The 23,796-nt window shown below is 47.9% G+C and overlaps 1 protein-coding gene across 1 annotated transcript; it reads right to left on the minus strand.

The window, feature by feature from the left end:
* Window positions 1-20,634: 20,634 nt before the first annotated feature.
* On the minus strand, window positions 20,635-22,118 carry LOC145823471 (uncharacterized). The gene is made up of 3 exons (XM_082922984.1): window positions 21,566-22,118; window positions 21,388-21,486; window positions 20,635-21,179 (listed from the first exon to the last, which is right to left on the minus strand). Exons 1-3 carry the CDS (start codon window positions 21,968-21,970, stop codon window positions 20,784-20,786), a joined length of 900 nt encoding a protein of 299 aa, XP_082779110.1. The 5' UTR covers window positions 21,971-22,118; the 3' UTR covers window positions 20,635-20,783.
* Window positions 22,119-23,796: the final 1,678 nt, after the last annotated feature.

The following is a 23,796-nucleotide window of genomic DNA, read 5'->3' on the forward strand; positions in this document are numbered from 1 at the left end:
AATATCAATGAATATGGGGTCATGGGAATCCCCACCACCTCCAGCTCTGGGGCTAACGATGGGAAGTATACATAAGCCCATAGCTGAGAAAAGCAGTGCAGAATGTAAATACAGAATGCTGGGAGTAAAATACAGAATGTAAAAGTGCGCTGTATGTGCAATGTACAAGTAATGAAGAGCAGAAATGTGAATCAAGGGGACAGAAAGTACCTCCCAAGCTCTCCAGTAGCCGCCAAGCAAATCGCCCCGCCCGCGGGAGGTCGCGCTCATGTAAAAATAAAGGGTAGCCAGGCCAGCGCCGCCCCAGTCATATCGATGGACCTGTGATAGGTCGACTAGAGCGCTCAGCAAATATAGCCCAATGGTGTTCCCTCTGTCGGCAAACAGGGTAGTCCCGAAGAGGAACATAAGGAAACCACGGGCATACTGCTCTGTCTCCTCGGGAGTCTCGGGCACCATCTCAGCCCGCCGGAAATGGGAGGAGAACCAAGTATATCGGACTCTCCCAGAGACCCTGTCAATAGGTGGGCGAGCCCCCAACAAATACATCCAGGCGGCCTCCCACTCGCCCATATCCTCATCATAGGGGATGGGCCAACCTCCGACATCAAGGCCGGTCAATACAGCAAAGTCAAAAGGGGTCATGGTCATGTCCCCGGTAGCAGAGAAATGGAAAGAATTGGTGGTGTCCCACCATCTCTCTACCAAGGCTGCCATCAGCGTCCTCCTGGCAGGACAACGTGACAACCCGACACAGAAGGGGCCGAACCCTGCCGCATCTATCAAATCCCGGACGCCCTCCGGCAGCTCAGCATACCAATCCCGTGCCATGGTGGAGCCGTACCCTCGCACACTGCGGGAACCACCCTGCATTCAGAATGAATACATGTGTCAATAATGAGATGAAATGGGCTGTGTGCCAATGAAATGAATGGGCTGTGTGCCAATGAGTTGAAATGGGCTGTGTGCCAATGGAATGAATGGGCTGTGTGCCAATGAGTTGAAATGGGCTGTGTGCCGATCAAGTGAAATAAGCTACATGCGTAATCTACCTGGGCTGCGTGTTCAGAAAATTTGAATTTTGGGCTGCGTGTTCAACTTTCAGTTTAATTGTGGGCTGCGTGTTCACTATCTACCTGGGCTGCGTGTTCAGAAAATTTGAATTTTGGGCTGCGTGTTCAACTTTCAGTTTAATTGTGGGCTGCGTGTTCACTATCTACCTGGGCTGCGTGTTCAGAAAATTTGAATTTTGGGCTGCGTGTTCAACTTTAAGTTTAATTGTGGGCTGCGTGTTCACTATCTACCTGGGCTGCGTGTTCAGAAAATTTGAATTTTGGGCTGCGTGTTCAACTTTCAGTTTAATTGTGGGCTGCGTGTTCACTATCTACCTGGGCTGCGTGTTCAGAGAATTTGAATTTTGGGCTGCGTGTTCAACTTTCAGTTTAATTGTGGGCTGCGTGTTCACTATCTACCTGGGCTGCGTGTTCAGAAAATTTGAATTTTGGGCTGCGTGTTCAACTTTCAGTTTAATTGTGGGCTGCGTGTTCACTATCTACCTGGGCTGCGTGTTCAGAGAATTTGAATTTTGGGCTGCGTGTTCAACTTTCAGTTTAATTGTGGGCTGCGTGTTCACTATCTACCTGGGCTGCGTGTTCAGAAAATTTGAATTTTAGGCTGCGTGTTCAACTTTCAGTTTAATTGTGGGCTGCGTGTTCACTATCTACCTGGGCTGCGTGTTCAGAGAATTTGAATTTTGGGTTGCGTGTTCAACTTTCAGTTTAATTGTGGGCTGCGTGTTCACTATCTACCTGGGCTGCGTGTTCAGAGAATTTCAAATTTGGGCTGCGTGTTCAACTTTCAGTTTAATTGTGGGCTGCGTGTTCACTATCTACCTGGGCTGCGTGTTCAGAGAATTTGAATTTTGGGCTGCGTGTTCAACTTTCAGTTTAATTGTGGGCTGCGTGTTCACTATCTACCTGGGCTGCGTGTTCAGAAAATTTGAATTTTGGGCTGCGTGTTCAACTTTCAGTTTAATTGTGGGCTGCGTGTTCACTATCTACCTGGGCTGCGTGTTCAGAAAATTTGAATTTTGGGCTGCGTGTTCAACTTTCAGTTTAATTGTGGGCTGCGTGTTCACTATCTACCTGGGCTGCGTGTTCAGAGAATTTGAATTTTGGGCTGCGTGTTCAACTTTCAGTTTAATTGTGGGCTGCGTGTTCACTATCTACCTGGGCTGCGTGTTCAGAGAATTTGAATTTTGGGCTGCGTGTTCAACTTTCAGTTTAATTGTGGGCTGCGTGTTCACTATCTACCTGGGCTGCGTGTTCAGAGAATTTGAAATTTGGGCTGCGTGTTCAACTTTTAGTTTAATTGTGGGCTGCGTGTTCACTATCTACCTGGGCTGCGTGTTCAGAAAATTTGAATTTTGGGCTGCGTGTTCAACTTTCAGTTAAATTGTGGGCTGCGTGTTCACTATCTACCTGGGCTGCGTGTTCAGAGAATTTGAAATTTGGGCTGCGTGTTCAACTTTCAGTTTAATTGTGGGCTGCGTGTTCACTATCTACCTGGGCTGCATGTTCAGAGAATTTGAAATTTGGGCTGCGTGTTCAAAATTCCAACTATTGTGGGCTGCGTGTTCACTATCTATCTGGGCTGCGTGTCCAGAAAATTTAAAGTGTGGGCTGTGTGTTCACTTTCGAATTCGGGCTGTGTGTTCAAACAAATCAGTATTTGAACCGTGTATTCTAATGTGAGCTGTGTGTTCGCAATTAATCAATGAGCCGAGTGTTCAGAAATTCAAGTGTGGAAACTACATGTTCAAAGATGTAAGGAAAGTACTATGTCACAAGCTAAATGTTTAAGCATGGCGAGGGTGCGAAATGTAAAATACAGAAGATGAGGTAAATACCTCTCGGGCCTCATGAGAGAGATGCTGCTCCGGTTCTCTAAGAAGCAGATCCGTGGGTGTTCTCTCGTCAAAACTGGTAAAATGACGGAAAACGGCACGAGGGAGGACGTGCGCTGCCGGACGGTACCTCCCGGGAATGAAAGGGCGAGTCCTCGGGGGTAAGGTCATGGGATCGAAGTCATCACCGGCACCTGAAAAGCCTCCACCGTGGGAAGAATTGCCCGCCATGTTCTAGAATCTGCAAAAGAGGAGCAAAAATGAGCAAAATGAGCAAAATTGGAAAAAGTCAACAAAAGTCAACTCTCGGGAAATAAAAAGTCAACAAAAGTCAACCCCCGAGAAAATATTCCAAATATTAAGATGAACTTATCTCGAGTGGTGAAAATGCAAAGAGAAGCTCCGAAGCCGGAATTTAATCGCTCCAAAGTGTTTAAAACTAAGTGTTTTTACGAAAACAATTTGCGCGAGGCGTTGGAAAACGCGCGTAAAACTCAAAACTGGAGAGAAAAGTGTTGAAAGAGGCAAGAAATGAAGTGAGGTTCGGCTGCCATTTATAGGCCTCAAGCCTTGGTTTGAAAGAGCATCAAAAAGGAGGCAAAAAGACCAAAATGCCCCCGGGAAAAGGGCATGGCCGGCCGGCCCCTATTTCTAGCTGGCCAGCCATCTGCTTTTTGCAGAAATGGCCGGCCAGCCATTAGCTTTTGTGGAAACCGGTTGGACACCCCCCCTTGGGAAGATAAGTGGCCGGCCATGCTCCCCACATGCTCACCTAGCTCTCTGCAAATTTTGAGGAAGATCGGAGTTCCCGGGACCTGAAAAAGTTCAAGAAAAGTACACTTCCGGTCGCGAAATTGCTCCGTCGGGACTTCGGTTTCAAGTTCTGACATGTGTCTCATCATCATTCATCAAAATCAAAGTGTATCCTTTTTGAATGAGTTGTAACCTTTCAAAGAAGCAGATCGGAGGCCGTGATCGAGTTACCTTCGCCGAAACACGCGTTTCCGTACTCGTTGTTTCACGACGAATGAACACCCTGATTCATACTCGTTTTATACTTTCATGCACATATCTTGCATTCTCATGGGCATACTCACATTGTCATGTACATTTCTTGTTATTTGTATACCTCTGTGTTTGAGCATGCGTTGTCGCGCATTTTCCATTCTTGCATTGCGATGCATACACTCACCAACACCGCATGTGTCAAACTTTCGGAATCGCGTTAAATATTTGTTGTTAGCATATTGTACTTGTTGCAATTTCTCTCTTTTGCAGGCACGATATTGTATGTACGGTTCAATTGAGGCTGGCGCGACCAGACGAATCGCGCAGGTATCGTATCTTCTCCGTGTGAGACATGGCGGAGATTGAATAATCCTCCGCATTCTTAACTGCATGAAATGTAGTTGTTGCTTTGCATTCTTGCTTAAAACTGTTGCATCTATTTGCGAATACTTGCTTCATTACAGCTTGCTGCATTTGCATAATCATTGGGTTACCTTCGGCTTTTTGCATATCATTTGCATTTTGCCCCCTGCCTGCGGGCATGCCTGCGGGCACATCTCTGTCTATCTTGTATGTTTGTCTGAGTCTTCGGCCTTGTCAAAAATAGGTCGTCTCGGGGCTTTGACATTCACTCCCGTCACTTGTGACTTCCGAGTTCTGTCAAAGAGGGGCAACTGTAGACACCCCATTTTTTACCGACCTTAAGACTCAGACGTCACCGATTGAGCGCTTGGTGATGTTGCATAATGTGCTCGTTCAGAAGTTTCAGAGTCGCGGCCGTAAGCCCTACCTCCGGACTTCCGAACCCTTTTCTGTGCCTTGTCTCGGTTTGCGAACCAGACTCGATTTTCTCTGTTTCTTTTCCTGAAGGGAGGGAGAGGTCTCGTAGACCATTTCTCAATGTCCGTAGGCTACATTTGGTGGCCGTAGGCCATTTTGCCCATTTCGGAGTCCGGTTCCCGGTTTTCGGAGCCGTCAGGCCGTGTGCCTCGGTTCGGGACCGCTTAACCATCTCCTATTGCTCTGATTTTTGGCATACATCTTATTTTCTCCCTTTTGAGGGACACTGGGGGCTGAGAAACCCACTTCGAGGTCGAATACCATTTTCGGTGCTTAACAGCCCATTTTCGGGACCCCGAACTGCGTGTTTTGGCCCCGGAACGTTCGTTTTGCAACGGTTTTCGTTCATTTTTGGCAGGTACCTCTGTTTTATCACAAGGAAGGTCACTGAAGGGTGGGAGGCCAGCAATTGTTGCAGCAACCAGTTATCTCTCCTCCGGGGCTTCCCGGCGCCCGTTTTTGCAACTTCCGGGCTAATGTTGAATACCTTAGGGGTAGTGTTGCCAACTTTCAACCACATATCTGTGATCTACACATCTGGGAGGCCACTAAAAGTTGGTGGCCGGCCATTAAGGTCACCTGACCCTTTTGACCCCTTTCTTCCGGGCTAATGTTGAACCCCTTGGACCTTTTTTCTTGAACTTTGAACCACATATCTGTGATGTACACACCTGAGAGGCCCCTAAAAGTTCATGGCCGGCCAGTAAGTCAACTTGACCCTTTTGACCCCCTCTTTCCGAGCCATTGTTGAACCCCTTGGGCCCACTTTCTTGGAATTTCAATTACATGGTTGTGTTGTACACACATAGGGCTACCTCCCCAATATCTGGCCGGCCAGAAAAGCTCGTTGACCCTTTTGACCCCTAGCCGGCCGGCTAGGGGGTGTGGCCGGCCGGCCACCTCCAGCAAAAGTATGAGGCCGGCCGTATTCTCCTCACTGTACCCTTTCCAGCTGTTGGGCAATATCCCCCAGATATTTTCTGTATCCGGGGGATATTTTGGGAGAGAGTTATGCTCTCCAATTCACCCCCCTTTTACACCCCTTTCTTGACCTTATAGCCAGCTGAGGGTCTTCTTCTTGAGGGTTAGAAAAATTCCTCTCCAAGCACAAACCCTAAACTCCATTGTCATCCTTCTCAATTCTCCAAAAAACCCTAACTTCTTAACCTTCATTCCTTCTACACCACCAAGCTCTACCACCACCATCTCATTTCTAGCAGCAAGGGAGGATTCTTGAAGGCTAAAGAAGCTGCAAATCAACCCAAGAAGCAACAAAATCTCGAATCTTCAAGGGTAAGTTACACTTTTACCCTTTTGACCCTTTATCTTGTTCCATTTCTAATCCCCTCTTGCTTTTTGTTTCAAGCTCCGGCCCTAACTGAAAAGGGCCATTTTTTGAGCTCATCTTCACTTCTCATTAAGGGCTCAACCCTGTTTGAGCCCTCCATAATACACTTGCTTCATTGACCATCTTGTATGTCATAGTTTTGCATGCTATTTTTGACCCATGAGCAATTTATTTTCGAGCATGTTGTAAACTGATATAGGGCTTATTTTGAGCCCCTCTTCAACATTGGAGAAGGGCTCAACATTGTTTGGTGTCTCCATAAATCACTTGCAGTTCAATCCCCTATTTGACCCCATTTTTGCATAAGTTGATAGCCCTCTTGGTTTCTGTTTTTGGACCTTGGTCCGAACTAAAAGTGGCTTTTTTTTGGCCTATACTTCATGTTTCATTCACACTTTTTTTTGTTTGGTGATTATTTTATATACTTCATGTTTTAGCACCTTTTGAGCCTTATTTTGCATCATATGTTTAGCACATTTGTATACTGTTTTTGAGGCTGCCATATACTGTAAATGTTCATATTTTTGGTCCATCTTCAGTGTTGTAGAAGGAAATTTTTCAGTTTGGGTTTAGCTTATACCACTTGCTTCATTACCCCTATCTTGGCCCCTATTCTTGTATGCTATTTTTGCCATACCTATATTTGCTGTTTGGCCATATTTATAACTGGAAAAGTGCTTATTTTGGGGCTGTCTAGCTTCTGTCTTTGCATTGCATGTCCATGTTGTGCATGTTTAGCATGGCTATAGGCCATTTCGGGTGCCTAATGTTGCATTTCGGGACATTTCCTTGCATTTCATATCATTTCGCTTCATTTCGGGATCGTTTTCCCCATATTTTGTTGCTGAAATTTCATTAGCATGCTTGCATATCATTTTTGCCATCTTTCCATGTCATTTTAGCATCGCCTCGGTTTGCGTGCCCGCGTGCACGCATTTCGAGGCACTCCATTTTCATCCGACGGCATCCGATGTGAGTGTGGCTGAGGCTCACTTATGTTGGTATAAGCCCATTTGTCATTTCCATGTCATTTTAGCATCGCCTCGGTTTGCGTGCCCGCGTGCACGCATTTCGAGGCACTCCATTTTCATCCGACGGCATCCGATGTGAGTGTGGCTGAGGCTCACTTATGTTGGTATAAGCCCATTTGTCATTTCCATGTCATTTTAGCATCGCCTCGGTTTGCGTGCCCGCGTGCACGCATTTCGAGGCACTCCATTTTCATCCGACGGCATCCGATGTGAGTGTGGCTGAGGCTCACTTATGTTGGTATAAGCCCATTTGTCATTTCCATGTCATTTTAGCATCGCCTCGGTTTGCGTGCCCATGTGCACGCATTTCGAGGCACTCCATTTTCATCCGACGGCATCCGATGTGAGTGTGGCTGAGGCTCACTTATGTTGGTATAAGCTCATTTCTCATTTTCATTGCATCTGTCATCGCCTCGGTTTGCGTGCCCGTGTGCACGTATTTCGAGGCATCTCATTTTCAGCATTCCATCATTGCCTCGGTTTGCGTGCCCGTGTGCACGCATTTCGAGGCATGTTATTCCATAGCATTGTGAATGTTAGGATTGTATATTAGTTGCATTTCATGCATACCATGCATATTGCATCATGTCCGGAATAGGAGTTAGCCCGGATGCGGGAAACGAGGTACATTTCGTACTCCGAGTGACGGAATGTGTCTCAATTCCCCCAGTCACCGACACTCCGGATTACCCATGATGGAGTTAGGTTTTAGCTGTAGTTTCATGTGCATTCATCCTATATTGAGTTGTGCATTTCGACTCCTCGGCCATCATGCCTTGGTATGCGTGATTGGTGGCACGAGGATCGAGACATGCATATATCTGTGCAGATACATTGCTATGCCCCTTTCCTGCTCTCTGTTGCAGCAAAAACGAAGAATCAGCAATTTTTCTGGGCTCAGCACGCATTTCAAGGACAGGTGTAAACAGAGGCTAATTGGGGCATTCCGGTGGATTTCCGCGCAAGACGACCCGGACATGCATCATCCATCAGAAGCAAGACAGTCCCTGGCTTGCACGCCAGTTTTATTTGCTTTCTTAGTTAATTCATTAATTAATTAGAAATCTGTAATATTCTTTTATTCGGGACTGTAATATTTGGACTGTATTATTTATTCGGACCCTCCGAGTGAGGGCACAACTGTAATAAGTGTGGGTGAGTGTGATGTATGTCTTCCAACCCCACGTCTTTCTCCCTTTTATTTATCCGCTTTTGGTGGTTAGATTAGGGCATATTTCAATTAGCATACAGTATGACAGCATGTTTGCATCATTCATCTGTATTGCATGCACCGGGCTCGGCGCATCATACTAACTGCATTGTACTTTCAATTCCAAATTGAATACATGATAGTTGTAGCATTTCACATGTCATCTTAGAATAGCCGAGCCTACTGTAATTGCATTTTGCATGTGTTGCATTAGGCATTTCTGTATACTTAGGATTCATGCATGATTTCTAATAAGTATCTATTTTGGCTTGGAGTACCCGGTGAGTTTTATGCTTTAGCATCCTTGCATGTGTGTGAGTGAATGCCATGATAGCATGCTTACCATGAGGCTATGTGCTTATCTGATATAACTGCCTGAATGCCTGTGGGTGAAGGTTGGGTTGCTTAAATTGGAATAAATCATCAAAATGTTTCAAAGCCTACCTGCGGGTAGCAAACCCTTTTCAAAAACAAACAAGAAATGTTTTGTTCCAATCTAGGTGACCCGGTCTATACTTATATGCTGTGCGCATCACATAGTAACCTAGGCTAATAAACCGGAATAAGGACTCACAATGTTTTCAAAAATTGATATCATGGTTAGTAGAGGCCGGTCTTTGACCGGGCGAGCGGGGGTGCTCACGAAGTGACCTTCCCCAATCGTACCCAAGTTCCCGAGCCGAAGCAGCTTTGGTGATGACGGACACGTGGCCTTTTGGCACCGAGTCAGGGTTTCCTAAATTTCCCAAAATAAAATATTTAGGTGGCGTCTCTGTATCTGGCAAAGCAGTCCATGTTTGGCACTACTTTTTCAAAAATCAGTTTTCTCAAAACGATTTGCCAGATTTGGACTCTTTGGTTCAGATTAGGAACCGTGACAAACATTTGAGAGTCCGAGCTGTAGCGAGGCCCCCCGCGGGCTTGTTACAGTTTCTGGCGACTCTGCTGGGGAGATAGAGAACTTGACTCGAACTCATGATATCTATTTTTGACTACACTTGTGTGTTTCTTTGCATTGCATTTGCATTGGTGCGCCTAGGACATCGTGTTTGCCATCTGCTATTCCTGAACGGTTTGCCGGGGGCTTGTCTTGTCAAGGCATGACCATAAGGCTGACCGGTTGTGGGCTCTGCCAGTATGGGAACACAAACCCCGGTTTTACCGGGGCACCCTTTTTGACCATTCGACCTAGTGCATATTCGGATCCATAGTGACCATTCTAAATTAGGACAGGTTGCTTACCCGTTTATAGGTTGTTTGAAACCGCTGTGTGCATAGTGAAACCCTAGCTCCTGACAAAATAGGACAGGGAAACCCTACCCCAACATAGGGGTGTTTTGGCTCTCACTTATCTGTTATGTGCTTTAGAGTGCGTCTCTACAGGAATGCATGTATCAGTATATGAGTTTGGGCATCAGGCCTGCGGGCATCAGTTCAGAATTGTCAGCATCAGGCCTACGGGCATCAGATCAGTATACGAATTTGAGTATCAAGCCTGCGGGCATCAGTTCAGAATTGTCAGTATCAAGCCTGTGGGCATCAGTTCAGTACATAAGTTTGGGTATCAGGCCTGCGGGCATCAGCCAGTATTTGAGGATTAGTTATCTGCGGATATCAGATTCTGTTTCAGGGAACAGTGATACAGGGATAATAATCAGTGTTCGAGGACAGTGTTTATTCAGCTTTTTGACTGTGTGTTGATTATGCCCGACTGTGTGTCTTGCATTTTATTTTAAAGCTGTTATGCTGTCCGTTTATCTGTTTATTTATTTCCTTTTCGCTTTATTTATCTTTTGCTAGGTCAGTTTTAGCACGATTGCTTCCAACCCAACAGGCATTCCCCAAGCACCTTGGACACGAGGTCGTCGACTCCATCGATCTGAGGATCTAATCGACGGACAGCCAGTGTTCCATTCTCTACCCCCTACTACAAGAAGGAAGCAGAGAAAACGCAGTACATCTGAACAGAGAGCACCTGAACAGTGGTATCCTTCATCAGTGGACAATTGGATTGAGGTCCCCATTGAGACAGATCTACCGGTAGTTCAGACAAATCGAAACAATATGACGGCACCGACAGGGGTTGAGGATATGATACGCCAGATGCAGGAAACCATGCGGGCTATGCAACAAGATGCCGTCCGCCGAGATGAACTCGCTAAGCAGCAAGCTGAAATTATGACTCAGCAGGCTGAACTGATTACTAGACTGCAACAACAGAGTACAGCATCTGCTTCACACCAGATTCCTCCTCCAGCAGGAGCCCCATTACCTGAGAAGGCTCCTGTTATTCAGGACGTCCCTCCTAACACCCAGAATACTGTACCGGCTGTCCAAATTCTGCAAGAGGACACGAGTCTTCCAACGGGGCCTGTCCCGCCCCCGATTCCACCACAACTGTCCAAGGTCCACACATCCAATCACCCGGACTCTCCATCCGAGGTCGAGGTTGATCAAACAGCTCTGAAATTGAGCAAACTGGAGAAGCTTTTCAAAAAATCCCAAGGGGCTAAGGCTATGCCGGATATCGGAGATGGATATACCGAGGAGGCCGTAACACTCCCCGATAGGTTCAAAATGCCACAAATCGACCGTTTTGACGGAACCGGCGACCCCATGGTCCATATCCGACTGTTTGCGGATGTCTTGCGGCCAATGGGCCTTACGCGACCACAGAAGCTCTCATTATTCGGCCGAACCCTGTCGGGTGTGGCCTCCCATTGGTACGCAAGATTGCAAGATGAGGTGAAGAAGAATTGGGATGAGATGGCTGAAGCCTTTGTCACGCAATATTCATACAACACTCAAATCGAGATCACAACCCGTGATCTTGAAACGACAAGGCAAGAGCCTAAGGAATCTTTCTCGGACTTTGTGATCCAATGGAGGGCAAAGGCGTCAACGATGACTCTAAGGCCCACTGACAAAGATCAGATTCGGATGATTGTGCGCAATCTCCACCCCAAGTTGATGCAAAGAATGATCGTAGTCCCCTTCCCCACTTTTGCGGACTTACATGATATGGGGGTCCAAATAGAAGATGCTATGAAACAAGGGCTGTTTGACCAGGACAGAGAACAATCGAGGAGGACCTTCAGCCGCAACAACAACGCGGGCCCGAGTGGCGCTGCAAACACGAGAGCCTCGGAAGTTGGTATGGTCACCACCACTCCCCCTCCCCCTCCAAGGCCCATGACTGCCACACCATTCTCCGGCGCGTCCGGAAGTAACTCACAAAACAACCGATTCCAACCTCGGGGCCAAAGAACTTTCACCCAACTATACATGCCCCTGTCCAAGGTTCTGGGGATATTGATCAGGAAAAATCATTTGAAACCCCTGGAACCAAAGCCATTACCAAATCCACTCCCCCCCTCTTATGACCCGTCAAAGTACTGCGCATACCACCAACAACACGGTCATGATACCGACCGTTGTTACAGATTACGTCATGAGGTCTAAGATCTTATTGACAAACAGGTGATCGCACCTCCTAATAAACCTAATGTCACAACCAACCCTCTCCCACCACATAACCAACCTCCCCCTCCTAACAGAATTAACTTCATCCAGACTGGGGTCGTGACTTACGATCCTAGCATCTATATTACGCCCACCCACCTACCCAAGCCGGAGGTGCTCCTCCCCGATTGCACTGACCTTTTGTGCATGGTGGACATCTCCAAAACCCAACCGGAACCGATGGTGGTGACCGTCGAAGACAAGGCAGGGCAGATTTTAGGAGAGAATGAGTCTGTTAAATCTGGGACTGGGCAGAATTTTGCTGAGGGGGCTTATGATCCAAGCAAGTACATCCTATCAACGAGCCGAATTGGGCTAAGTGTAGAATTTCCCAAGACAGGAGAACTATGCATGATCCGAGGGGATGGATCTGGGCTATGGGCAGATGAGCCGACAACCGTAGAGGAGGACTTTGCTAACTTGCAATTTCTCGATGATCAGGAGCTGGAGGATGCGTCCATTAACTGGAATGATTATGAGGGATCAGAGGAGGCCACTGGATGGCTTGAAGATCAACCAAATGCAGCGGGGGAAGCCCAACCAGAACAGAGCCCGGCAGGGGCAGAAATATCAGTTGTGGCCGGAACGGCCGAAAATCAAGTTGTATCGCCGGAGAGCGCCGGTGTTAAGAATTCCGCTCAGGACATGGGCATTACGGATGTGGGAACTATTGAACAAACAGCTGTACTGACGCAGTTGGAACAAGGAAAGTTCGAGGAAACTGAGAGAGCCAGAAAGGCGAAGGGCCCTGAGGGGACCGAAAGTGCTATGTGCACAAAGACAGACAATGCTGCGAGCATTTGGACAGAGAGCACTGAGAGTGCGAATAGACTGGAGCCGGACAGATGTTTGTTGGCTGCCAGCGGAATGTGGTGGGAAGATGACGACTTGTGTCTTGCCCACACCGATGAAGACTGGGGAAATGGCCAGCCGGATGATACTTGGTATCTAGATGAAGTGGACCACATGACAAGAAGTGGGCGGTACTTCAAACCCCCACACCTGGACCAACCCGAGGCATCCGGGAAAGACAGAGAAGCGGAGAGACAGAAGGAGAAGCAGATCGAAGACGAGGCTGTGTTGAAACAGTTAAAGAAGATACAAGCAGACATCTCCATCTGGGGACTGCTAATGGCATCACGAGTGCACAGAGAAGCTGTCCTATCTGCCATGGACAAGTCGAAACTTTCCATAGACACCACGCCTGAACAGCTGGTTGGGCTGGTTTTTCCGGGAGGAGGTTCCCCGGCATTAACCTTTTCGGACAAGGAGCTACCGCCTGAGGGCACAAACCATAACAAACCGCTCTATATTTCTGTGGAATGTAGGGATAAGTGGATACCGGTGGTGCTTGTTGATACCGGGTCTGCGATTAATGTCTGCCCGACCAGAACGGCATATGCAATCGGGTTAAAACCCGCGGACTTCATCCCAACCACCCAAGTGATCAGGGCATATGACAATACCAGCAGAGAAGTGATGGGGACTGTTAAAATTCAAACTAAGGTTGGTCCAGGACAACACAGCATCGAATTTCATATCCTGGACGTTCCCGCAACCTTTAACTTACTATTGGGGCGACCGTGGTTGCACCAGGTCAAAGCAGTCTCTTCCACCCTACATCAAATGCTGAAATACCCTCACGGGAAAGGGGTAGCGATCGTTTTTGGGAATTCATCAATCCATCCGCCGCCGGAAGTGTCTACACCTGTCTTGGAGATCGAGCACGGCACGGAGGATGTGTTTTTGTCGGGGTTCACTTTGGCCGAGGCTCAAGTGGTGCAGAATGTCATGGCTGCGAATGAGGGCATGTATGTCAGCGCACAATCTATCTACCTCATGAACAAGCTAAAACATACCCCTGGAATGGGATTAGGGAGAAGTGGCCGGAAAGGCGTCTCAATGTTGGCCGAAGTGCCACACAACCCTCACACCTTTGGACTGGGTTTTCTGCCCACCAAAGAGGACTGGTTGAGGAAAGGAAAAGAAATGGCCGGAAGAGCCAAGGCAAAGAGGGCTGGGAAGCCATTTGACTTAATACACAGGCCCATCTGGGGTACCCTAAACGGGCGTTTCGTCCGGGAGGGGGAAGATTTTCCATTCTGTGGCTTCCCGGAGCCATGGCAAAACGCGGAGGGGAAGCGCGTGCCTGGTTTTGAAATCTTCTTCGACATACAATTATCTGGGGATGATGTTGCCGAAGCGCAGACAGACCCACCAACTGAGGTTGAGCAATGTGAAACAGTGGATCCTGAGAGTACAGAGCTGGAAATGGGGGTAGCACTGGCAAGTCTACTATCAGATCCTCCGATCGACCAAGAGTGCTTGGGGGATAACTCTTCGGTTTCTGTGATTGGAGATGAAATAGCTGCGGGCTTTCCAGCGCCGATCTTAGATGCATCTATCGCACCTTCTCTCATCTGGCAGTATGAAGAAGGCTTTTTATCTAGTAGTTCCGGGTCAGGTAGCGAGCCGGAATCTGATTCTACTGAATCTTCTGCGTCGGAATCAGATTCCAGCTCGGCTGAGTCTGAGTCCGGTATTCTTGGGGGTGATAACCCAGATGCCACAGTCCTGTCTAGGTCGTCTTTTTCATTTTCCTTTGAGTCTGTTGTAACAGAGGAATCTGACGACTTGGAAGTATTTAATGAGAATGATACGGATGTGGTTTCTGAGTATTTTTCTGTGCCTTTGATTTATTGCTTAAATCAGGATTTTCAAAACTTTGATGAAAACAGCGAGGAAGAAATTCCCCCAGTTTTGCAACGATTAATCAATCAAGAGCAGGAAAGATTTGTTAAACCTTTAATGGATGAAATCACTACTGTGAATGTTGGTACTGAGAAGGACCCGCGGCTGGTCCAGATCGGGTCCACGTTGTCTTCAGAGGAGCGCGAGCGCTTAGTCGCTTTATTAAAAGATTTCAAAGATGTTTTCGCGTGGTCCTATGAAGACATGCCTGGAATCGATCCTGAGATTGTACAGCACCGGATCCCTCTTGATCCAGAGGCCCGTCCTGTCAAACAGAAGCTCAGAAGGATTCGCCCGGACTGGGCCCTCAAGATTAAGGAAGAGGTCACCAAGCAAATTGACGCAGGATTCCTGCTAGTATCTGAATATCCAACTTGGTTGGCCAACATAGTTCCGGTGCCAAAGAAGGACGGCAGGATTCGGGTCTGTGTAGACTTCAGAGATTTGAACAGGGCCAGTCCGAAGGACGACTTCCCCTTGCCGCACATCGACGAATTGGTGGATTTCACGGCAGGACACGCCTTGCTTTCGTTTATGGATGGTTTCTCAGGCTATAATCAGATAGTGATGGCACCCGAAGACCGGGAGAAGACTGCGTTCACTACCCCGTGGGGGACATATTGTTATAGAGTGATGCCATTCGGGTTGAAAAATGCTGGAGCTACGTATCAACGGGCAGCGACTACAATATTGCATGATATGATCCATAAGGAGGTCGAGGTGTATGTGGACGACATGATTGTCAAGTCCAAAGATAGAGAGGGCCACTACACCGCCTTACAAAAATTCTTTCAACGGATCAAAGAGTTTCGGCTGCGACTGAATCCCCAGAAATGCACGTTTGGTGTTACAGCAGGGAAGATGCTAGGGTTTCTGATCACACAAAGGGGCATTGAGGTCGACCCTTCCAAAATCAAGGCCATCTTAGAAATGCCACCACCAAGGACTGAAAAGGAGGTGCGAGGCTTTCTGGGTAAAGTGCAATTCATAAGACGGTTTATTTCTAAATTAACCTTGACTTGTGAACCACTTTTTGGTCTCCTGAAGAAAGGAAAGAAATTCCAGTGGGACGGCCGATGTCAAGCAGCTTTTGAGCAGATCAAAGAATATCTACAGAACCCACCCGTGTTGTCACCGCCAGAACCAGGGAGACCGTTGATACTGTACCTTTCGGTAACTGAGACTACCATGGGCTGTATGCTCGCGCAGGAGTCAGAAGACAAAGTGGAAAGAGCCATTTACTATCTGAGCAAAAAGATGCTGGATTACGAGACCCGCTATACACCGCTGGAGAAGGCTTGTTTGGCCTTGGTATGGGCAACCAGGAAGCTGCGGCACTACCTGTTAGCCCACTCAGTAATGTTGGTTTCGCGTTTGGATCCCATCAAATATCTCTTCGAGAAACCAGCACTTACGGGTAGGCTAGCTCGTTGGTTGCTGTTGCTCTCCGAATTTGATTTGAAGTATGTAACGCGCAAGTCAGTAAAAGGCAGAGCGGTAGCGGAGTTCCTTGCCGACCACCCGGTTGAGGGGGATGAAGCGGTTGAGTATCTATTCCCAGATGAAGCCATTCTGCACGTAGAAGACGAAACTTGGACAATGTATTTTGACGGAGCGTCAAACCAGTATGGGTATGGGATAGGGGTGTTGCTGATAGCGCCTGATGATTCCCGTATCCCTTTAGCATTCAAGCTCCGGTTCAAGGTTTCCAACAATGAAGCAGAGTAGGAGGCATGTATTGCTGGCCTGGAAGCAGCCCTGGAACTAGGGGCAAGACGAGTGGACGTCATTGGGGACTCGAACCTTGTTGTGTCTCAAGCAAAAGGAGATTGGAAGGTCAAGGAGGAAAGGATGATAACCTACCACCAAACCTTGGATCTGTTAATTCCTCGGTTTGAGAAGCTAAATTTCACCCACCTCGTAAGAGAGAACAACAGGTTTGCAGATTCATTAGCAACTCTATCTTCTATGATAGACATCCCGTCCGGAGTCCGGATGCGTCCAGTCGTTATTGATCAGAAGTTTGCGCCAGCATACGAGTCGATTTCCGCCATAGATGAGGTTCAAGACGGCAACCCCTGGTACTACGACATCTGGAACTTCTTGGAAAAGGAGACATATCCACTAGGGGCAAATGCCAAGGATAAGAGGGCTGTCAGAAGAATGGCTGCTCAATTCGTTATCTGCGGGGGAAATTTGTACAAAAGGGGTCATCTGGGAATGCATAAGCTCTGTGTAGAAGCTGAAGAGTCAAAACGCCTGATGGAAGCCATCCATGGGGGGGAGTGCGGTGCACACATGAATGGAGTAATGCTGGCCAGAAAGATCCTCAGACAGGGCTACTACTGGTCAACCATGGAGGAGGATTGTATTGGTTTTGTTCGGCGATGCCACAAATGTCAAATCCATGCAAATCGCATGAACATCCCGCCGTCAAAGCTGTACAACATGACTTCGCCATGGCCTTTTTCAGTCTGGGGAATTGATGTGATCGGAGCTGTTACCTCGAAGGGGTCAAACGGGCATGAGTTTATCCTAGTAGCGATAGATTATTTTACAAAGTGGGTCGAGGCCCAATCATACGCAGTGTTGAAGGCGTCGCATGTCGCAAAGTTCATCAGGAACAACATCATCTGTCGCTACGGGGTGCCAAACGAAATAATTTCAGATAATGGTTCCCACTTCAAGAAAGAAGTGATAGACTTGTTGGAGAAATACAATGTGGCTTTTCATAAGTCATCTACATACAGGCCGCAGACCAACGGAGCAGTTGAGGCCGCCAACAAGAATGTCAAGCATATACTGCAGAAGATGGTGGAGACCTACCGGGATTGGCCAGACAAGCTGCCATTTGCTCTGTGGGGCTACAGGACGTCAATCAGAACTTCTACTGGAGCAACTCCATATTCATTGGTCTATGGAATGGAGGCTGTTCTACCCATTGAGATTGAGGTTCCGTCGTTACGAGTATGGGCTGAATGCCAAATAACTGAAGCAGATTGGCAGCAAAGCAGATTCGAAGAACTCATGCTCTTTGATGAAAGAAGACTGAAAGCACTGTACCACATCCAAGGCTATCAACGCAGAATTGCCCGGGCTTTCAACAAGAAGGTTAAGTCTAGGAATCTGAAAGAAGGAGATTTGGTGTTCAAAGACAACCGAGCTCCCATCCACGACCCAAGGGGCAAGTTCAGACCCAATTGGACTGGTCCTTACATCATCAAAGCTATCTGGTCAGGTGGAGCTGTGGTTCTGATGGACCTAGATGGCTTGGAGTTCTCACAACCGATCAATATGGACAAGTTGAAGAAATACTATCCTTGAGAGGCTCGCTAGGCCGAAAACCCGAAAGGGCGACCTAGGCAAAATTCGGAGCACAAAAAAAATTAGAAAATATAAAAACTGAGCTCGCAAGGTTGAAAACCCGCAAAGGGCGGCCTTGGCAAAAGTTAGAGCGCAAAAGGAAAGTGAAAATACTCGAGTGAACCCGAGCCTGAACTACGTAAGGCTTGATTCCCATCCTTGGGATACGTAGGCAGCTTCATCTTGAAGTTCAGCCATAAATTTTTCCCCGATCAACTCTGTCCATTTTGATCATCTCAAGTCATCTCTATCCATCAGCATTTATCGTGATCTCCGGTACAGTGCTGTTCAGACTAGGGGCAACTTTCCGTTGCCGCGACGATGCAAAGTTACTCAGACTAGGGGCAACTTTCCGTTGCTATGAAGTGCCGCATTGTTCTTCAGACTAGGGGCAACTTTCCAGTTGCAGGGATCTGGGGTTGTGCATTTCAGTGACAGATTTTCGGCATGTCCAGTTCTGATCCACATCGAAAATAGTTTTGAAAAGTTTTAATAAAAGTTGACTTTGTTCAAATCAATCTTTTTACGACTAAGACCATTTTTGGACCAAAAGCGGAAAATTTTCAGTACCACAACTTTCAATTTCATTGATTTCAAAACTGAGTTCTCCTGCTCTTGCATTACAATCAAAGTTGCTTTTTAGTACATTCATAAAGAAAACTTGGAAATGCTAAATAAGCAATAAATTTGGGGCATAGTTGAATCAAGTATCTCTGCGTCCCCTCCCACAGCTGGACGAAGCATCTGATGCCAAGCTAGGTCCAACCTGTGCCTCCTCATTGAGCCAATCCAAGCACTCATCGGACAAGGTGCAACTGAAAGTGGAAGCAGGGGCCAGAAGCTCTCTAGTCCTCCATGCCGTGGCATATCGGGCAAGCTGTGCACCCCGGACCGGGAAAGCAGCTGGGTACTCAATCCCCTCCGGTGGGCAGGTCTGATCATGACCAAACTGACGCAGGAACCGAAACGGAAAATAGAATACGCAGTAGGTTAGGCCAATCAATTGGATCCCAGTCAGCCGGGACATACTATAGCTCATTGCCGGGAGGTTGAGCCAAGGACAACGCCAAGCAATGCCGTCTGCGGACAAATTGCACATCCAATCGAACCACCACCTTTCGTCAAGAGCATTGACTAGGCGCTGCCGAAAGAAGTAGCCTCGAGCTGAATAAGCCGGGCAAGAGTCCACAACCTGCAACTTATCCATTAACCATACCTAGGGGAGGGATGGAAAATGAGAGAATAAAGAATAGAGAGATGTATGATGAGAGAAAAGTGAGACAAGGGTTTTGTGAGAAAAACCGAGCCTGAAGGCCGAGTGATGTGAGCAAATATATATGTGAGGTCGGGTGGGAAACATTACCTGCAACAGTAGTGGACTCCCAGCAAATCTGGTTGTTTCCCGGCAATGGAAAGCATCTAAACCCATCAATGTCTCGGCCAAAGTCATGGCAATACAGCTCTTTCCTTCTCTCAAACCTTGGACGACTTCAATCAGGCGAATGCTAGCCCCGCCGAAGCCCGAGGAAAGCAGAAAGTGAGACAACATGCATAAGCAGAGGGCGTGTTGCCGGAAACCCTGCCAATGATGGTTGCTGCGGTCACCAGCGTCGGAAAAACGATGGATCAAGCCGAGGATGTCCAGTTCCCCACTGCAAATAAGAGATCGAGCATCATGCGCTGTGAGCCCACACATCCGCCCTAAAGCCTGGGCGTGACCAAAACGGAGCTGGGGCAAGATCACTTCAGAGCACTCGGACTCCATCAAAATCTGAAAATCTTCAAAAGTGGGACACATCTCTTGGCCGCCAAAGCTAAAAACATGCATCACTGGATTCCAGAACCTTGCCGCGGCATGGAGAAAAGGAAGATGTAACGGAGTACGGCTCAGTGTGAATAGTGCATTCAAGCCGAAACCCCGGAAATTTAGCTTTTCCGAGCCATCTAAAGAAGAAATCCAAGATGTGACATTTTCTGCGAGAAACGCCTCCATCTTTGGCTAGAACTAAGATGAAATGAATGTTCCCGAAGTTGAGGCTTTTATAGAAGGAAAAACACTATTCACGGGAACACGTGTCAAAAATCTGGTGGCTGCAGGACTGAATGGCCGGCCAGCTACTTTTTCTGGCTGGCCAGCTATTTACTTTCTGCAGAAATGGCTGGCCAGCCATTCACTTTTTGCAAAGATGGCCGGCCAGCTCCCAAGGATGGCTGGCAATGCTGCAGTGTGTCTCCTCGGCCCTGTTTTACTCTTCGAAGGAGAACTCCAAGCATTTCCATGCAACGGGAGAGTCGAAGGCCTTCATTTCAGACGCGTTCCGATGCCCAGATCGTCAGAAGTACACTTTGTGGTTGTTGAGTTTTGCTTATCGAGTTGTTGCATTTTGCTTATCGAGTTGTCCGTCGAGCGGACGTGTTTTGTATTCGAGTCATTGCTCTCTGTTTAAGCAATTTTTGTTAAAGTCTTGTTTATTTGCGTTATTGCTTTTTGCTTATCGAGTTGTAAACTTGCTAAAGATTCTGTTATATCTTAGTAAGTTGAGTTGTTTAGTTTGTTGCGTCGGTTCACTACCTGACTTGGTGATTACACAATGCGCATTACCATTCAATTTCATTTTTGTGCAAAGTAAATGATGCGATACGATGCTAAAAGTTCAAAATACAAACACCTTTTCAAAAGCTATTTCATTTCATCATGCTTTACAACAAACAAAGGTACAAGTTTTACAAAAAAAAACTGCCTAACAATGTGCAAAGTGCTACAAACTACTAGCAAAAAGAAAAATAAAGCAGGAAATAGCAGCATCAAAATCCTCGGGAACGGGAACGAGAAGCACGCCTGGTCCTCTTTTGTGGGACAACCTCCACACCACCATCAGAGTCGGAGCTGTCATCCTCAGGATCCTCCTCAGCCTCGCCTCTGTTCCCCGAGCCAAAACCGGAGCCTCCCTCCTCAACAGATGTCTCGAACTGACGGTCGGTAGCCTCCTCCTCCTCCTCCTCCTCCTCATCAGGCTCCACCTCCACAACATGAGCCCTGCGTCTGCGGACAGGCCCTCCTCGAGCTCCTCGATAAGGCCTAGATGGCCCGACTCCTCGGGAAGGCCGAGATGACCCCGCCCCCTGAAAAGGCTCAGATGGCCCAGCTCCCCAATGAGGCCCAGGTGGCCTGGCCTGCGGCTGACCGGACCAGGAAGGCATCTGAAAACAAAGAGTTCAATTCAAATACATCAGTCCAAATATGTACATCAGACGCAGATACAAGCAAAAGCTACATGAAGTGGGTGCATGTAAATACAGTGTACAAGTGAGGTGTGTGGCAGATGTGTTCTACACAAGTAGTCAATCGATGCAGTGGAAATCAGCATGTCATCAGAAGTATGATAAATGCCAGAAAACTGAAGGGTACCTGAATGCCTGCGACGGACAACTGTGCCTCCCTGCGCAGGACCATGCCCTCGAGTGTGGCCACCAGCCCAACCACCTCCTCTATGTACCCTCGCGATGGCTGCAAAAATGAGCTCATAATCATCAGTAAACAGAAGAGTGTCTAAACATCTGAATGATGAATGAAAAGTGGAGCATACCGGCGGTGAGTCCGGGTCAATGGCATATCGATCACTGGGCATCGGAGGCTCTAGTGGGATCGGGGTCGGAGAGCTAGTCCCATACTGCCACGCCATCAACTCAGTAGGCATATCTGGCCATCCCAGATGAGGATGAATCGACGGGGTCGGAGGAAACGGTCTACGCCCACCTCTAGATGTGCCAGCCCTGCTAGAAGAAGGGATGTCTGTAGCTCGAGCCTGAGCCTGATCCGAGGATGGCATACCGGCAGGTCTCATCATCGGAATACGAGCTTCTGTCAATGGAGGCATCAAATATATGTGACGATAGGTGGCGTAGTCCCCCTCCGCAACATATAGCAAAGCATCGCTGCCCAGCATGGCGCCGACTACCTCTGAGTAAGAGAGCCGGTCAGCAGTCCGCATACTAGCTGGAGGTACCGCGGGAACATCCTGAGAAAGATACCCTCGTACCTGGCGCAGAAAGCGCTCCCCCAGGAACCAGACTCTGCCAACTGGCCCTTCGAGCAGGACCCTATACCGGGAGATGCCTGACGCTCCGGTATACTGAAGTAGGAGATCATCGCCCAAGGGTGCCCAAGGCTGCCATGTAATCTGCGGATGACAAATGTATAAACCAATCAGAAAACGAGGATATACAGAGCAAGTCAAAGATGAAAATGAAAAGAACTGAAAGTTCTGAGGTACCTCTGAATGTCGCACGGTGTCGAAGTACTGCCGCAGGCGAACCAGGGTCTCTCGAGGCCTCGCCCGGTGCGGGCCCTCAAATATCAATGAATATGGGGTCATGGGAATCCCCACCACCTCCAGCTCTGGGGCTAACGATGGGAAGTATACATAAGCCCATAGCTGAGAAAAGCAGTGCAGAATGTAAATACAGAATGCTGGGAGTAAAATACAGAATGTAAAAGTGCACTGTATGTGCAATGTACAAGTAATGAAGAGCAGAAATGTGAATCAAGGGGACAGAAAGTACCTCCCAAGCTCTCCAGTAGCCGCCAAGCAAATCGCCCCGCCCGCGGGAGGTCGCGCTCATGTAAAAATAAAGGGTAGCCAGGCCAGCGCCGCCCCAGTCATATCGATGGACCTGTGATAGGTCGACTAGAGCGCTCAGCAAATATAGCCCAATGGTGTTCCCTCTGTCGGCAAACAGGGTAGTCCCGAAGAGGAACATAAGGAAACCACGGGCATACTGCTCTGTCTCCTCGGGAGTCTCGGGCACCATCTCAGCCCGCCGGAAATGGGAGGAGAACCAAGTATATCGGACTCTCCCAGAGACCCTGTCAATAGGTGGGCGAGCCCCCAACAAATACATCCAGGCGGCCTCCCACTCGCCCATATCCTCATCATAGGGGATGGGCCAACCTCCGACATCAAGGCCGGTCAATACAGCAAAGTCAAAAGGGGTCATGGTCATGTCCCCGGTAGCAGAGAAATGGAAAGAATTGGTGGTGTCCCACCATCTCTCTACCAAGGCTGCCATCAGCGTCCTCCTGGCAGGACAACGTGACAACCCGACACAGAAGGGGCCGAACCCTGCCGCATCTATCAAATCCCGGACGCCCTCCGGCAGCTCAGCATACCAATCCCGTGCCATGGTGGAGCCGTACCCTCGCACACTGCGGGAACCACCCTGCATTCAGAATGAATACATGTGTCAATAATGAGATGAAATGGGCTGTGTGCCAATGAAATGAATGGGCTGTGTGCCAATGAGTTGAAATGGGCTGTGTGCCAATGGAATGAATGGGCTGTGTGCCAATGAGTTGAAATGGGCTGTGTGCCGATCAAGTGAAATAAGCTACATGCGTAATCTACCTGGGCTGCGTGTTCAGAAAATTTGAATTTTGGGCTGCGTGTTCAACTTTCAGTTTAATTGTGGGCTGCGTGTTCACTATCTACCTGGGCTGCGTGTTCAGAAAATTTGAATTTTGGGCTGCGTGTTCAACTTTCAGTTTAATTGTGGGCTGCGTGTTCACTATCTACCTGGGCTGCGTGTTCAGAAAATTTGAATTTTGGGCTGCGTGTTCAACTTTAAGTTTAATTGTGGGCTGCGTGTTCACTATCTACCTGGGCTGCGTGTTCAGAAAATTTGAATTTTGGGCTGCGTGTTCAACTTTCAGTTTAATTGTGGGCTGCGTGTTCACTATCTACCTGGGCTGCGTGTTCAGAGAATTTGAATTTTGGGCTGCGTGTTCAACTTTCAGTTTAATTGTGGGCTGCGTGTTCAC

This window comes from Camellia sinensis, chromosome 4, assembly GCF_055761805.1.
Source record: "Camellia sinensis isolate YWXY chromosome 4, ASM5576180v1, whole genome shotgun sequence".
In the NCBI taxonomy this organism is placed as follows: Eukaryota; Viridiplantae; Streptophyta; class Magnoliopsida; order Ericales; family Theaceae; genus Camellia; species Camellia sinensis.